The sequence below is a fragment of the Antennarius striatus genome, chromosome 2, assembly GCF_040054535.1.
Source record: "Antennarius striatus isolate MH-2024 chromosome 2, ASM4005453v1, whole genome shotgun sequence".
Taxonomy (NCBI): Eukaryota; Metazoa; Chordata; class Actinopteri; order Lophiiformes; family Antennariidae; genus Antennarius; species Antennarius striatus.
In genome coordinates, this window is record NC_090777.1 from 6,709,747 (window position 1) to 6,727,606 (window position 17,860).

Consider the following 17,860-nt stretch of genomic DNA (forward strand, 5'->3'; position numbering starts at 1 on the left):
GCAGATTCTAAGTGGTACAAAATCTGCACTGGACACATATGGTGACAGCAAGAAATCTATACAGTTTGGAGCAGGTTTAATGTTCCCTTGTCCCTTGAATTTATCTTTTTTGGCAGCAAGAGTCAAAAGATTAAGGCTACGGAAGTCTACGGTGAGACTCAATTTTCCACTACCTATTCCCAGGGGACCCACATCGATTAATCTAAGTGTTGATGCAAGTAGGCCGCACTTGGTGGGATGGGAGTGTGAACTACACGATGCATGCCAATCATAACGAGAATATGCAACCATTGTGTAGTAAGACCAGGTCACAGAAGAAAGGTAGTTAAGGCAATTTTGAGCCCAACTGCAATGAAAGAATTGACAAGCATCAAATTCAAAAGTTACTTCATAATTTCCTGGGAGATACAAACATTCTCCAGTCTTTACCACGGTGGAGTGCATTGAAGCACCATAATACCCTCCGACAATAGTGACTGTTCTCACTGGAGGTGGACACTTGTTACCATTGACAGTAGCTATTGCAGCAGCCAGCAGTATCGGTAGACACAGCTTCATGGTGCCGTCAGAGGGAGGTCTTGCACCTTTTGCTTTGGGTTGTCAGTCTGTTGCTTGCAGAGGTGGTTTGGCACACCACGTGTAGGAGGGAGAACACTGAGTCTCGGTTACCCTTTCTCCCCCTTGGTGGTGACTTGGCACGTCACTTGTAGGAGGGAGGACACAAGATATTGAATATGTTTTCTCCCCCTTGGTGGTGGCTTGGCACGCCACTTGTTGGAGGGAGAACACTGGATCATTTCTCCCCTTTGGTGGTGGCTTGGTACGCCACTTGTTGGAGGGAGAAAATTGGACCCTTTCTCCCCCTTTGCAGCTCAGGGTGGTCCGTCCTTTTCCTTACTTCTGTTGGCTGGTGGCGCGACGTCTCCTTTGGTTATCTTGGCAGGTGCCGTGTGGCTGAGATGATGCCAAACGTTGCCCTTCCCTGCCAGCCGGACTGCGATGTTGGTTCTCTCCGTCACCTGGAATGGGTCTGTCCACCAGGGCTCCGTCCACTTCTGCTTAAGGGCCTTCAGCCAAACGTGGGTCACTCCTTGGATGGCCCTGGTAGCAAGTGGATGTTCTCCTCTCCTCCTGCTGGGGCGGTTCTGTGAACCTTGAAAACAACAGGTGAACTGATGTTAAGACGTCACTCTTACCCTTTCCATGCACATCGGATGCCAGTGGTCCACCTGGTCCTGGAAACGATTGCTGTGTCTGTAACTCAAAAGGAGACAGCCCTGTGTGGGAGTTAGTGACATTCTTACCGACATAAGAGTTATCGGGAGAGCTGCCAACCAATTCAATTTAGTGGAAGCCGTGACCTTAGCCAATTTTTCTTTCATGGTTCTGTTCATTCTCTCCACTATGCCTTGCAGTTGAGGATGGTAAACTGATCCAAATTTATGTTTTAACCCCAACGTGGCTTCCACCTGTTGCATGTGACGGTTTTTAAAATGAGTACCATTGTCTGACCGAATCAATCTTGGGAACCCATGAGTTGGAATGTAATGGTACCAAATGTTTGATTACTGTCTGTGCTGTCTCTTTCTTGCACGGATATGCTTCTGGCCATCCTGAAAATTCATCAACAATGACAAGGAGATATTGATATTCTTGTACTGGAGTGATCATGTCAGTATATTCCATCACTATCTCTTGTCCAGGTCCAGTCATTCCTAAACCTTGATGTCCACCAGGTGGTTTTGTAGGACGAGAATTGTGCTTTTGGCACACTTCACACTCTGTCAATAATTGATGGCACACGTCTGTCATGTATGGGTGCCACCAATGTCTTAGTCTGGCTAGAGTATCTCTAGGGCCCACATGACTAGGTCCATGAGCCTCTAGTTGCAGCATTCGCAGGCACAGCTGAGGAGGTACCGGCCTTCTATCTTTTTGCCATATTCCGTTTTTCTTTTCTGCCCCCTTACTCTTCCACATTGTCAATTCTTCAGAAGTCTGTAGTTGCCATTCCCCAATAGTTTCCCAAGTTATATGTGGCGCTAGAGTGTCTGCATCATCTGAATGATCATGTAGCCTGCAACTGTTTTAGCCGCTTTATCAGCCTCATCGTTACCCTGCGCTACGTGACTGTAAATCTTTGCATGTCACTTACATTTGATCACTGCTACCTCTATTGATAAAAGTAAGGCCTCATACAATCTGTGTATGTCGTCAAGATGTTTGATCGGTTGTCCTGTCGATGTCAAAAAAAAATTCCTCATCCATTCTGTTAATGACACATGTATTACTGTGCATGCATAGGCCAAATCAGTGCACATGTTTACTCTTTGGTTTCTCTGCCAATTGAAGTGCTGATGTTACTGCCAAAATTTCTGCTCATTATGCTAATTGGTGTCCTGTCATGGTGTCTGCTATTCTGACGAAGTACTGACCTTGCTGTGTCAGAGATCAGACCATTTTCTCCTTTAAAGCAGCATCCATCTGTGAACAGCACAAGATCTGGTGCTGTGAGTTCCATGGTGTGTAGTCCTGTCCTTACAGTTACTTCAGGACGTGTCTTTTGTTCACAATCACGTGGTTCTCCATCCAGCATGTTATCTGGATGCTTAATTATTCTCTGTCTGCCAGCAGTCATTGCAAAAGCCTTGCTTGTCACGTACTGAACCGTGCTGTGTGAGCATCATATGGAATGGAATGGTGTAGAACAACATGAGATGTTTTTTTCAATCAGTCTGGCTAATGCAGATGTAAAGATTGAACACGTTGGGTGGCGTTTTTCATATTGGTCAATGGGGGTTGAACCATACAAATTAATTGCCCTTGTGTCATCCCCCTTTTTCTGATAAAGGATAACAGCAACAATGCGAACTTTAGCAGAAACATCCAGATAGAAAGGTTTTGAATAGTCTGGGATTGCGAGATCTGCTGCGATTGATAGATCTTGTGTGTTCCAAGGAGATGAAGAAATTGTGGTCAAAACTCCAGCATCCAGCAAGCCTTGAATTGTTTCAGAGATGCCTTGAGCACCTTCTGGATCAGTTTTATACTGTGGTAAGTATATAGGGTCATCATGAAATTTGAAAGATGCAGGCTCAATGTCACACAGGCCCACATCCACGGGTCCTTGTGACCAAAGTGTGGGAGGGAGCAAATTCAACATCAATGCAGCCAATTCAGAATCCATTGTTTCTCTCCTATGATGTTGATTGAGAAAACAATGTTGCAAGATGGAGGTCACCAGAATCTGTGGTGAGCTAATGCAGTAAGATTGGAGAGACAGTGAGAATTTTAAGCCAGAGATCCGTGTTTGCATCCAATCCGATGCTTCACTACAAGCTCTCAGAAATGGTCCTAAGTCTTTTGCTGTATGGGTGGCTGACACCATCATGGTTACATGAGGTGCAGCGGACAAAACTGTTTCTGAAAATCATGAGACATCATGTACCACCTCATCTGGAACTCTGTAAGGTTTACTGAGAAAGCCACTCCTGGAGGACCAACAGTTCCCATTGCTAATCAAGAATGTCATCAAAGCTAGTGCAATAGCACAGGTCATCATTTCTGTCATAGTACAATGTACAGTGGGATGGGTTGACAGGCACGTCATAAGAACCCAAATGCCTGAACCAAGGAATCCATGACTGGAACAACTGAAATGCCTCTGTCCATCATCTGTTGTCCGGATCAATCTCTGCCCAGTAAATTTCAGCTTTAGGAGACTGAGGCTGATCAAAAGAGTCACAACGTTTAGTCCACACAGGAGATTGCATGGGAGCCAGAGTTCCAATAGTTGAATCCAGTACTAGACTGACCACGGCCCCGACCCATAGGCATATGTCCAGCTCGGTCTTGCCACATAACCATCGTACCTGCACCTGACATTGAATCAGACCAATGATCTGGCTTTGGTATTTCAGTCTCTGTTTGAACTGCTTGAACAGTAGGTTTAGCTTTAGCCATGTTAGCTTTAGCTTCCTGAACCTGTAATCCTAACAGTTGGTGTTCCAATGTTTTGATCTTGACCTGTTCTGAGTTGAGTGATTGGGTGTGTCATCTTAAGTGGTGTTGAACATGCGAGCACCATCTATCATGAGTTGCACCTGGCATATCAGGATTATTTTCCATTGCAGATACAACTGGTTTTGGTAGTCCTTTCAGGACTGCAGCTCTGAACATTTGTGAATGCAGGGGTGATGCAGTTGACATTTCACCTGTTTTATTTACATACAGATCTATGACTTGAGTTAAAAACTTTTCACCGTCTTTTGGAGTAAAGATCAAATCTACAAAAACACATGCCGGGGTACGAAACATTTGTTTCAAAACTCCAGTCAATGTTGTGTATTGTTCTTGAGCCATTGGACTGCTGGGAGGGAGGTTTGATCACCCCAACCTGGAACACATTGCATCATATTGCATGGCTGAAGTCCAGCGTGACAGTAAAGCTTGAATATCGGTAATTGCGAGGATGTGTCCTGCTGTTAGCTACTCAATGCCGACAACCACTGAACTCCGCCTGCTTCTAATTGAGGAAGTCTGTCACCCATAAGAGTTAATTCTGTAAGAGAAAAAGGTTGATAGTTGCTTTTGTGTCGTCCTGCACCATCCAATTTCGAAATCAAGGGATATTGTCCTTCCATAGGCGCTATTGATTTTCTGCGTTGCTTCATTTTCACTCTCAATTCCTCTGCTAGGAGGTCCTGTCCTACAGTTCTAGCTGCAATACGCAAGCTCTGACTGATGGGTGGCTGTGTTGCTTCATCCTCTTGATCTGCGTCATCAAAATCATCTGCAATAGGAGAACGATTAGCCTCTGCACGGTGTCTATGCCTTCCCTCTCCTGCTGAAGCCATGTGTGTGTGACTTGAGTGTGTGTGCTCTGCATGTGAGTGACGGTGTGCTGTCGAAGTCTGAGGCGCATGTGTTTCCGTTACGTTATCAATAGTACTGAGCATTCTACTTTGAGCATTGGCAGAAACATCAGACCTGTTATAAATTGTGGTGTCAAGCCATGTTGCTGCTCTGTTAGTTTCCTGCTTTGTAACCCTTTCCTTCCCACGGCTGGCTCTAAACTGATCAACGAACTCCCTCTGCTGGTGTCTTATCACCTTGTATGGTCCCGCTAGGCGCTCTACAATAGCTCTCTCTCCTGCCATCATCGAGTCACTAGCTTCCTCAATTTTGGGTCTCACTGTGACTGATACTGAACCATCTGGAACACTACCTTCTGCCCATTTAGCATCTACCACCCCATGAGTAATCTCTAATATTGGTATTTAGTGCGATGACATGATTTGCGCCGGGTCATGGTAAACGCTGTTATTGTCAAAAAATTGATTATTTGGACTATAAGATAGATAGATAGATAGATAGATAGATAGATAGATAGATAGATAGATAGATAGATAGATACTTTATTAATCCCGGAGGAAATTGCATATATCCACTGCTCAGGCATTACATAACAAATAATACTGGATAAACACCAGGAGAAAAAGGAAACATTGACATCACATATAAGGAGGAGAATGTAGCCGCAAGAGGACACAAGCAAGTGTCTTATTGTGCCGGTCCCAAGCCCGGATAAATACAGAGGGTTGCGTCAGGAAGGGCATCCGGCGTAAAACTTTTGCCAAATCAAAGATGCGAATCAAACCTATGACTTCCATACCGGATCGGTCGAGGCCCGGGTTAACAACGACCGCCATCGGCGCTGTTGACCTACAGGGCGCCGGTGGAAATTGGATTACTGTTGGTCGAAGAAGGAGAGGAGGAAAGTGCGTTCGCACGAAGAAAGAGAAGAGGAACACCAAGAGTATAGGACTAAGAGTAGGGACGTTGAATGTTGGAACTATGACAGGAAAAGGTAGAGAGTTGGTTGACATGATGCAGAGGAGGAAGGTAGACATACTGTGTGTCCAGGAGACCAGGTGGAAAGGTAGCAAGGCTAGAAGTTTAGGAGCAGGGTTCAAGTTGTTCTATCATGGTGTAGATGGGAAGAGAAATGGAGTAGGAGTTATCTTGAAGGAGGAGTTTGTTAGGAATGTCCTGGAGGTAAAAAGAGTGTCAGATAGAGTGATGAGTCTGAAGCTAGAAATCGAAGGTGTGATGTTCAATGTTGTTAGCGGGTATGCTCCACAGGTAGGATGTGAGCTGGAGGAGAAGGAGAAACTCTGGTCGGACCTTGATGAAGTGATGCAGAGCATGCCTAGAAGTGAGAGAGTTGTCATTGGAGCAGACTTCAATGGACATGTTGGTGCAGGAAACAGAGGTGATGAGGAGGTGATGGGCAGGTTTGGTATCCAGGAGAGGAACGCAGAAGGACAGATGGTAGTTGACTTTGCAAAAAGGATGGAAATGGCTGTAGTGAATACTTTCTTCCAGAAGAGGCAGGAACATAGAGTGACCTATAAGAGTGGCGGTAGGAGCACACAGGTAGACTACATCTTGTGTAGACGGTGTAACCTGAAAGAGATCAGTGACTGCAAAGTAGTGGTAGGTGAGAGTGTAGCCAAACAGCATAGGATGGTGGTGTGTAGGATGACTCTGGTGGTGAGGAAGATGAAGAGGGCAAAGGCAGAGCAGAAGACAAAATGGTGGAAGCTGAAAAAGGAAGAGTGTTGCATGACTTTTAGGAAGGAGTTAAGACAGGCTCTGGGTGGTCAGGAGGTGCTTCCAGATGACTGGACAACTACAGCTAATGTGATCAGGGAGACAGGTAGGAGAGTACTTGGTGTGTCATCTGGAAGGAAAGTAGATAAAGAGACTTGGTGGTGGAATGAGGAGGTACAGGAGTGTATACAGAGAAAGAGGTTAGCCAAGAGGAAGTGGGACACTGAGAGGACTGAGGAGAGTAGACAGGAGTACAGGGAGATGCAGCGTAAGGTGAAGGTAGAGGTAGCAAAGGCCAAACAAGAAGCTTATGATGACTTGTATGCTAGGTTGGACAGTAAGGAGGGAGAGACTGATCTATACCGGTTGGCAAGACAGAGAGATAGAGATGGGAAGGACGTGCAGCAGGTTAGGGTGATTAAGGATAGGGATGGACGTCTATTGACAGGTGCCAGTAGTGTGATGGGAAGATGGAAAGAGTACTTTGAAGAGTTGATGAACGTGGAAAATGAGAGGGAACAAAGACTAGAACAGGTGACTGTTGTGGACCAGGATGTAGCAAAGATTAGTCAGGATGAAGTGAGGAGGGCATTGAAGAGGATGAAGAGTGGAAAGGCAGTCGGTCCTGATGATATACCTGTAGAGGTATGGAAGTGTCTAGGAGAGGTGGCGGTAGAGTTTCTGACTGGGTTGTTCAACAGGATCTTAGATAGTGAGAAGATGCCTGAGGAATGGAGGAGAAGTGTGCTGGTGCCCATTTTTAAGAACAAGGGAGATGTGCAGAGTTGTGGCAACTACAGAGGAATAAAGCTGATGAGCCATACAATGAAGTTATGGGAGAGAGTAGTGGAAGCTAGACTAAGGGCAGAAGTGAACATTTGTGAGCAGCAGTATGGTTTCATGCCAAAAAAGAGTACTACAGATGCAGTATTTGCTTTGAGGATGTTGATAGAGAAGTACAGAGAAGGCCAGAGGGAGCTGCATTGTGTTTTTGTAGATCTGGAGAAAGCTTATGACAGGGTGCCCAGAGAGGAACTGTGGTATTGTATGAGGAAGTCTGGAGTGGCAGAGAAGTATGTTAGAATGGTGCAGGACATGTATGAAGACTGTAAGACAGTGGTGAGGTGTGCTGTAGGTGTGACAGAGGAGTTCAAGGTGGAGGTGGGACTGCATCAGGGATCAGCTCTGAGCCCCTTCTTGTTTGCCATGGTGATGGACAGGCTGACAGACGAGGTTAGACAGGAATCTCCATGGACTATGATGTTTGCAGATGACATTGTGATCTGTAGTGAGAGCAGGGTACAGGTGGAGGAGAAGCTAGAGAGGTGGAGGTTTGTCCTGGAAAGGAGAGGAATGAAGGTTAGCCGCAGTAAGACAGAGTACATGTGTGTGAATGAGAGGGAGCCAAGTGGAATAGTGAGGTTAGAGGGAGAAGAGATCAAGAAGGTGGAGGATTTTAAGTACTTAGGCTCAACAGTCCAGAGCAATGGAGAGTGTGGAAAAGAGGTGAAGAAGCGTGTCCAGGCAGGATGGAACGGGTGGAGGAAAGTGTCAGGTGTGATGTGTGATAGAAGAGTTTCAGCTAAAATGAAGGGAAGGGTGTACAAAACTGTGGTGAGACCAGCGATGTTGTTTGGTCTAGAGACAGTGTCACTGAAGAAAAGACAGGAGACAGAGCTAGAGGTAGCAGAGATGAAGATGCTGAGGTTCTCTCTGGGAGTGACCAGGAAGGATAGGATCAGGAATGAGTACATCAGAGGGACAGCACATGTTAGAGGTCTTGGAGATAAAGTCAGAGAGGCCAGACTGAGATGGTTTGGACATGTCCAGAGGAGAGATAGTGAATATATTGGTAGAAGGATGCTGAGTTTTGAACTGCCAGGCAGGAGGCCTAGAGGAAGACCAAAGAGGAGGTTTATGGATGTAATGAGGGAAGACATGAAGGTAGTTGGTGTGAGAGAAGAGGATTCAAAGGACAGGGCTAGATGGAGGAAATTGATTCGCTGTGGCGACCCCTGAAGGGAAAAGCCGAAAGGAAAAGAAGAAGATAAGGAGGAGGATATTTCATGAATCCGATTTCCGGGAGATCAGGATAAATTGGATGATAATTTATGGTAGATGGAGGCTTTCCCTTCTCAGCGTCACAATTGAAACGATCTTTCACATCAGTCATTTGTTCAGTTTTGGCTGCAGACTCATTCATTCCACTTTCACACACATTCACAACTTTTCTGGTCGAGACTCTTTTTTCTTTGTCTGCATCTTGACTGAACAACCCATAGCACAACATCTTGCATCACAACGCACACCTTCTAATCTCCGCAGTAATCCTGCCTGCCTTCTACCCGCAGTCAACGCTTGCTATGCTTTTCCATCCTTAATTACGCAATCTTTTTGATGCACGCACTTTCCAAACAATTCATCAGACTAATCTGTGACTTCTTTTGGCTTAAAGGCGGCATCCAACCCATCCTCACACATTCTTTCACACAATTTCTCAACTCTCTCGCCTTTTTTCATCAATGACCACTATCCACTATCTCCCAACTTCTCAACATCTTTGTCCAAGTCAAACCACTCCTTTTCTCTGTCAAATTCACCATCCACTGTCACAACAATGACTCAATTCACACTTCAAAATAAACTCAATGTTGTTAATGAACTCCCGAAATATTGAAGCACAGACGATGAACTCCCGAACTATCGGAACACAGTCAATGAAATCCAGAACTATCGAAACACAGTCGATGAAATTCTTAACTATTGAAACACAGTCGATGAAATCCCGAAATATCACAATAGTATCGATCACAGGCCGACTCTCTTCTTTGTACTGGATGTGTAAATTTAGGAGATGACAACACTAGTAGTTCTAAACTCCATATAGAGGAAATTCCTCTTACCTTTTCAGGTTTGGTATCGTTGGAGTTCAGATACCACTAGACGTCGTCAGTCGGGTTCCAAATCCTCCCGCTCTCGATCACGTCGGATCACATCCGCCGATCACGAAGATCACGTCGGGGTCACCAATTGAAGAGGTGCAGCCTTGCAGAGCTCTTTGCGTATTCATTATGTTCGTTTATTAAGGAAGGAGAAAACACCAGTTCAAGGGAAGACAATCCAAAATTTATTATGAAAGCTTTCAGGCAGTTACACATTGATCATGGCATCAAGCAAGTGCATCAGTAAGTGCAAAGAATAAGAATTTACTATCTCCTTTTATACATTTAGAAGGTGTGTTCTACTGCAGAAACATGAAAACAAATGTAATATCAAAGTCATCAAAAGAATATGATTCATACAGTTTGATTACAGCAGTTTGCTTGAAACCCAACACAGTCTCAGGAGAGATGCCCATACTTCCCTCTTCCCAGACACCTCCTCCAGCTACTCCGGGGTGGATACCGAGGCATTCGAAGGCCAGCTAAGAGACGTAGTCCCTCCAGCGTATCCTCTTCCCTGAGGTCTCCTCCTGGTAGAATATGCCCGGAAGATCTCCCCAGGGAGACGTCCAGTAGGCATCTGGAACAGATGCCCGAGCCACTGCAGTTCCGAGCTCCTCTCTGGTGACTGAGCTCCTCACCCTATCTCTAAGAGAGCACCCAGCCACTCTATGGAGGAAACTTGTTTCAGCCGCTTGTATCCGGGATCTTGCCTTTCGGTCATGACCCAAAGCTCATGACCATAGGTGAGAGTAGGAACGTAGATTGACCGGTAAATCGAGAGCTTCATTCTATGACTCAGGTCTGTCTTCACCACGACAGACCTATACAGTGACTGTATCACTGCAGAAGCTGCACCGATACGTCTGTCAATCTCACGTTCCATCCTTCCCTCACTTGTGAACAAGACCCCAAGATACTTAAACTCCTCCACTTGGGGCAAAGACTCTCAACCAACCTGAAGAGGGTTGATATTCTTCAGGCATATATGTGCTTGTGATAAAGAAAAGTCCTTAGTTCTCTGAACATGTTACTGGACTACAAGGCAATCTCCCTACCTTTATATTTGAATAAGCTCAATTCAAAAAGTCTCACGCTGTCACCAAGTCCACCCACAACCCGTCAATGGCGCAGCCAACCAATCACAGCGCCCAACCAATCACGGCGCCTCTCCTAGAAGGAATCACATCAACAATGTAGCATAAGGTATCTGCTAACTTAGGAGAAGAAATAACTATACATGGACTTCCCAATTAACATAATTTTAGAGTGTCATAACTGTTCTAACAATGTTCATGTTTTTGAGCAGAGTGTCTACACAGCAGGAATTACACATTAAACTCAACAAATTCAGAGTGAAACTAACTGGCTAGAACGAACAGTCTGTCCAGCTATGGTTTCCGTTTGGAATGGGACAATTGATGTAGTATTCAGAATGCTCCTTCGGAGCATTAAAGACCGTTTAGTTACTTAAATGGTCTTTAAGTAACTACATACAGTTCTGTTCATGTAGTCAGCTAACAGAACTATTCTCTAAAATTTCTTTTCCACTTGCTCTTTTGACAGGTGCCTTTTCCTTTCTTTCTCCAGTTAGCCTGCTCACATTCATCTATGGCTTCGCAATGCCCGCTCAGCGCAATCCATGATTTGCCATCAAAAAGTTTTTACGTCACCACACTGATTTTTGACTACACTGGTTGTGCTTGGTTTATAATATCAATACATTTGTTTTGATGTTTGGTATGAAGTCTGATATTATTGTTTTATCGTGGAATTTCCACAGGTTCCCGCTAGTATATGTAGACTAGAACTCTGGGATTGTGTTTGACTAAACAAACAGAAAGTATGCTCTCATTGTACATGTGATGAATACTGACATGACTGATTATCAACCCACAAAGTCAGTTGGGGCATATAGGATTGTGGTCTGTCCTTTGATCTGTCATGTCGATATCTGTCAAATGGTTAAAAGAGTTATAATTACCAGACTTCCATTTTAACCTTCAACAAAAAGAATAGATTTTTGCCTAGTTCACACTTTGGTGTCAGCATTTGTCTTCCTTTGGTTCTAGGGAAGTTTTTAATTGAATGAAACAGCAACTATTTTTGCAACTGTGGTTACTCTCACTCATGCTGTCTACTTCACTATGTAAATTATTTTTTATTTCTGTGTGGCCTGGTACCAAATGACCCAAGGACCGATAGCCATCCGTGGCCCGGGGGTTGGGGACTACTGGTATATACAATTGAGATTTGAGTACTTCTAATCCATACTGGCTGCAGATCCTTCTGTACACTATTTTGTAGTGCTTCTCCATGTATTCTGACCCTGCTTGCATCTTATACCCTGCTACCACATTCTTCACTGTCTCTGGGACTTCTTAACATAGCCTGCACTTTTGGTCAGATCTACTGTGGTTGATATTGGCCTCTACTACTCTTGTACTTCGGGCCTGTTCTCGTGCTGCCATTATCAGTGCCTCTGTGCTGTCTGTCAATCCAGCTTTGTCTAGCCATTGGTAGGTCTTTTTAATATTGGCCATGGTGGTACATGCCGTGTAGAGGTTTGTTCCTCCCTGTTGTCGACGTCTCCTCTCATCGACGTCTCCTCTCATCAGGCTTCTGCTGTCTGAGGCACTCACTCAGCAGTTAATCTTTTTGAGCCTTCATCCTGATGTACTCTTGGAGTTTTTATGTTTTATCCTAGACATGGCGCTGATGCTCACTAGACCTCGGCGTCCCTCTTTCCGCTTAGTGTACAGCCTCATGTTGCTGGACTTGGGGTAAAACACTCCATGCAGGTCAGGAGCTTTCTAGTCTTGATATCTGTGGCTTCTGTCTCATCCTTTGGCCAGCCTATGATCATAGCTGGTCACTGATGGCTGTCAGTGTGTGCATGTTGATGGCTCAGACCTTGTTCTTTCCATTCATCTGACTTCTCAGGGCTTGCCTTACTCTCTGGGGATATTTGGCTGTGGTTGACTTCCTTGTGGCATCCTCATGATTGCCATTAGCCTGTGGGAGTCCAAGATATTTGTAGCTGTCCTGGATGTCTCCTGTCCTGCCCCCTGGTAGGTCAACCCCTCCAGTTCTGATCATCTGATCAGCCACATTTGTCTATTCCATATGACATCCCTATGTCATTGCTGTAGATCCTGGTGGTGTGGATCAGTGAGTCAATTTCTCGCTCATTCCTGGGGTACTGCTTGATGTCAACCGTGTAGAGGAGGTGGCTGATTGTTGCCCCTCTTCAGAATCGGTGTACGTATCAACTGTAAGTTATGATCTGACTGAGGGGGCTCGGGCCTATGCAGAACAGCAGTGGTGGTGCAGAAGTTAAGCAGAAGCACATAGACAGTGGCAGTGTCTTGCATGAATGTAAAGGGTCAACAGAGTTTTAGCAAAAACAGCAAAGAAAGAGAGATAACAGAAGCACCTAGGTAATTATTGGAATCAAACCTAACTCCTTTTAACTAAAGTAACAGAGAAAGTACCCCAGCAGTCTAGGCCTAAAGCAGCTTATCTAACAGCATCTTTATCATTTCAGCTTTATCAAAGAGGAACATTTTGAGTCTACTCTAAATATGCTTAGGGTATCATCCTCCCAGACCAAAGCTGGGAGATCATTCCAGAGTAGAGGAGCCAGATAGCTAAAGCGTCTGCTTCTAGTTCTACTCTTAAAGACCTTGCAGGTTACCAAAAATTCTGCATCCTCAGAGTGAAGAGCCCTGGGAGGGTGATACAGTTCAATAAGATATTCAATGTAAGACAGAGTCTCACAGTGAATAGCCGTATACATGATCATGTGGAGCTTGAATTTTATTCTAGATTTTATTGGGAGCCAATGTAAGGATGCCAGGACAGGAGAGATGTGCTCTCTCCTCCCAGTTCGAATAAGTAAGTGGGCAGCTGCATTCTAAGCTAGTTAAAATCCTAATGGAGGAGCTTGTAAAGCCTGATGATAGGGAATTGCAGTAATCTAATCTAAAAGTAACAAAAACATGAATTATTTTTTTCTGTGTCTTTCCAATCCAATCCAATCCAATCTTTATTTGTTGAGCACTTTACCACAACCGCAGTCGACCAAAGTGCTGTACAAGGCGAATAAATAAAAAAGTACAAACATTATAGATAAAAGACAAAATGGCTCAAATATTATAAGTAAAATTAATCAAATTAAAAATATAAAATATGGATGAAAGCAAAAGCATATAATCAGAGCAATAAAAAATAAGATAAAATAAGAAGATAGAATAAAATCTAGTGTCTATCGAGATGTTAAAAGCCAAGGAGAAGAGGTAGGTCTTCACACGAGATTTAAAAACAGACAGAGAAGAGGCCTGTCTGATTTGCTGAGGCAGATTATTCCACAATTTAGGCGCCACAACAGCAAAGGCACGGTCCCCTCTGAGCTTCCGTTTGGTTTTAGGCACATTCAGGAGAAGCTGATCAGCTGACCTGAGAGAGCAAGCAGGTACATATGGGTGTAGAAGCTCAGAGAGGTAAGGTGGGGCAAGAGCATTCAGGGATTTAAAATTAAATAAAATAATTTTAAAATGGATTCTAAAATGTATGGGCAGCCAGTGGAGTGAGGCTAAAATCTGACACCTCCCACCATCAGCTCACACTCCGTAGGATGTCTTGGTGGGAATTGAACCACCAATGGCTGGGCGATGTGTGGTCTTCAAGACGTCTGCTCTACCACTGAGCCACTAGAAGAAAAGAAGAAGAAAGAAAGTCAACTTTATTGATCCCCTACGGGGAAATTATCTTTACACTCTTTTTTTTTTTACATGCGTATATGTATCAAACCATGCATTCAAAGTTGTGTATAGGCCCCTGAACAAACACAACACACACTAGGGGCCTGTAGGCATGCGGTTAGTACAATTGTTAGTACATGGGGAGGCAGAGTGAAGGGTCGCGACTTTGGGGTGCGCCTCAAATGAGCAGCTTGTGGGGGGGACGGCGCGTTGCTCAAGGGTGCCTCGCTCAAGGGCGCCTCGGCAGTGGCCTGGAGGTGAGCTGGCACCTCCCACTGTCAGCTCTCTCTCCGAGGATGTCTGGCGGGAGTGGGATTCGAACCGCCAATGTCTGGGCGATGTCTGGTCTGAAGACTTCTGCTCTACCGCTGTGCCACTACTGCCCCAAGTCACCTTCCACTTTTTAGCTTTTAGAGTTTGTCTGCTTGCATTTGTCCTTGCAAGCTATCATACTTATCTTTGTGATGGGAGTCAGTGTTGTTGCTGATTGTATTCTTTGAATACCACCTCTGTCTCTTCACAGAAGAGACAAACAGCCTTTTCTTTGAACTGAACAAAAAAATAATCCACTGCAGGTTAAATACCCTCCATTCTGAATCAAATTTTCTTTTACCAAACCTTTTAGCCATTATTCCGTTGTATTTGACCGAGTGACTCTAGGAGTTTTTGGAGGGAAAGAGGGGCATTTTTCTATTTTTCAGGGAGCCATGCCAATTGTGGAGGCGGGCCGTTTCCACTCTGCGGGCTGTAGTTTGGGGACTACTGCCTAAACAAGTAGGACCATTTTGTTCGATGGAAAGCCTTCTCTGCATCCTCTGCAATTAATGAGTCTACTTTGTTTCTTTGCATTTTGGGTAAGGGAGAGGCATGTTCTGATGTTATTTCTTAAATCTATATTCAAAAGTATTCACACACCTGCCTTGACTCTCATATGAATGTTCGTGGCATCCCATTCCTAATCCATAGGGTTCCATATGATGTCGGTCCACCTTTTGCTATAACAGCTTCAACTCTTCTGGGAAGGCTGTCCACAAGGTTAAGGAGTGTGTTTATGGGAATTTCTGACCATTCTCCCAGAAGCACATTTGTGAGGTCTTGCACTATTCTCGGATGAGCAGGCCTGTCTATCAGCATGTGCTCTAATCCCAAAAGGGTTCTATTGGGTTGATGTCAGGACTCTGTGCAGGCCAGTCAAGTACATCCACACCAGACTCTGTCATCCATGTCTTCGTAGTCATTGCTTTTTTATACTGGTGCACAATCATGTTAGAAGAGGAAAGGGAATATGGGCTGACTTTCTGAATTAAGAGACTAAATATGACCTATTTGCATTTTGTGCTTTTTTTTTGCACCTTCTGCAAAATAGTTGTACATAAATTAAATGCACATGTGCCACGGACTGCAGACCATACACCTTTGTCTGTTGAGCTCTTTGTAGTCAATCAATCTGATAAAATAGAATTGTGTGGCATAATGCATTGAGTGTAGACATAAAAATGCAGATTAAACTTGCACAGCATTTCCATCATAAAAGAGAAGCTGTCAGTAGTGAAAACTGTGTATAAATTTTCAACTTTAAATTTTCAATCTGCATGTTAAATCAGTGTGAGCAGTCTGGATATTTGAGACATTCCTGAAGAAGTGAGTGTTAACCAGGGATGGACATTTCATCCAAAGAAAATATTTTCTAGTTACTTTGTACCATATTATGGAGCCCCTTAGGTGACATGGAGAAGAAAAAAAAGGCAAGGAGAGAGAAAAAAAAAAAGGTCCATCTTTGCGAGATGTCGCAAAATGCCCTTATATTTTAGGCCGACGTCAAAATAGAACGCAATAAACCCTCATATTGATGGGTGTCCTCCATTGTTTTTTCTCCATAAAGCCAAAAACGACCCAGAAGTATGAATGAACTACCTGTACCTTTGTGAGATCTCGCAAAATTATTGCGGGATCTCGCAAAAGTTTTGAGAGATCTGACAAAGATGGATTTTTTTTTCCCACTCCATGTCTTTTTATTTTTTTCTCCATGTCACCTTTGGGGCTCCGTACCATTCTACTATCATTAATGAAATGTAGCATGTTTCAGTGGTTGACACATCACCACACGCATTTTCTCTATGTCAATAGAGGATAGAAGAAGAAGAAACAATCTTACATGATCTGGGGGAAATTATTATTTTTCTCCAATTATTATTTTTAAAATAGTCTGAATGCATTAATATAATTTATATTGTATTCATAGCCTTTAAACTAGTAGAAGATAACACTGTATGAAGGTTCAAGTACTGAGCAGCTTCTGGTTTTGCATTGTTTGCAGCAATTCCATCACGTGAAGATGAATGCGGACGACAAGGAGCCCTCCAGAGGTTTAGTGCCATGTGGTCATCATTCCGCAGAGGCAAAGGAGATAGTGAGTATTACATGATCACATGAAATTATTATTTTTTTACTTAGTGGTCTGTTGATAGTAATTTTTGCATCCTCATGAAAATCCTTGTGCTGGATGTTTGTTCACATTGCTTTTAAGGATCATCTGAGTTTCTTGACAGGTATGTAACACACTAACCTGTGGATCTTAAAAATTATGAGATCCTGCAGACAGCTGTGGTCAGCATACATTGAGTCAGGTGTTACCAACTGCTTTTGACCAAGGTTCAGAATCTTTTTAAGGAGTCTGGATGGATACTTTCACAAGTATCTAATTTTTAAGGCCTATTATCAATTCAGAATGTTTAATAATTTTACTTTCTTACAATATCAATATATTGGAGGCAATTGGGCATTTCTACAAAACTCAGTTTTGAGAGTAATAGTCCATGAGACCAAGCGAAAGCTTGCAGTATGACAGTGAGAACATAAAACAAGAACGTATGAACAAGAACACGTCAGAGAGGTATGTTAAAGCACTTTGAAATTTCTGTTGTGATTAAGCGCTATACAAGTAAAGGTTGATTGATTGATTGACATACAGGGCAACCAGTCAAATGACATCTGAATTTTTCTTGAACTTAGGTCACCAATTATGCGCAGATAATATTGCTAAGCCGGCTAAAACAACAACAACAACAACAACAACAACAAAAAGCTAGCAAGTTACCTTCAATATTTAGACCTTAGTTGTTTGGCTTAAACTTAGGAAAAATTATAAAAATGAGTGGTGGGGAAGCTGGATCACTTAAAACAACAGAAACTTTCACACAGAAGGGAAGGCCTGGAATTAACAGTGTTCACTACACAAAGAATATTGACACTTGTCTGTCAGAGTGTGACAAAGACTTTTTTTGTTTTGCTTGATCCAGTGGCTACATTCATGTGCTATCCTTTTTGGGAAGATGTTGAGTTTGATTCACTAAACTCTTCTACAGTGGAAGATGAGTTTTTGACACTACAAGCCGACATTCATCTGAAGTACAGAGGTCATGCCCAGTTCTGGAACTTATAGAACAGAACTACCCCAACATGAAGAAATGTGCTACCACCTTGACTGCATTATTCAGCTCCACTTATTTTTATGAGTCAGCCTTTTCCCGCATTAGTATC

The 17,860-nt window shown here is 43.6% G+C and overlaps 1 protein-coding gene across 2 annotated transcripts in view; it reads left to right on the forward strand.

Moving 5' to 3' along the window:
* dennd2da (DENN/MADD domain containing 2Da) overlaps positions 1–17,860 on the forward strand; it is a 97,712-nt gene that overhangs the window by 20,735 nt on the left and 59,117 nt on the right. For both annotated transcript variants that reach the window (XM_068326507.1, XM_068326498.1), the window contains exon 2: positions 16,638–16,730. In XM_068326507.1, the coding sequence (XP_068182608.1) occupies positions 16,638–16,730 (93 nt within the window). The remainder of the gene's footprint in view (positions 1–16,637; positions 16,731–17,860) is intronic.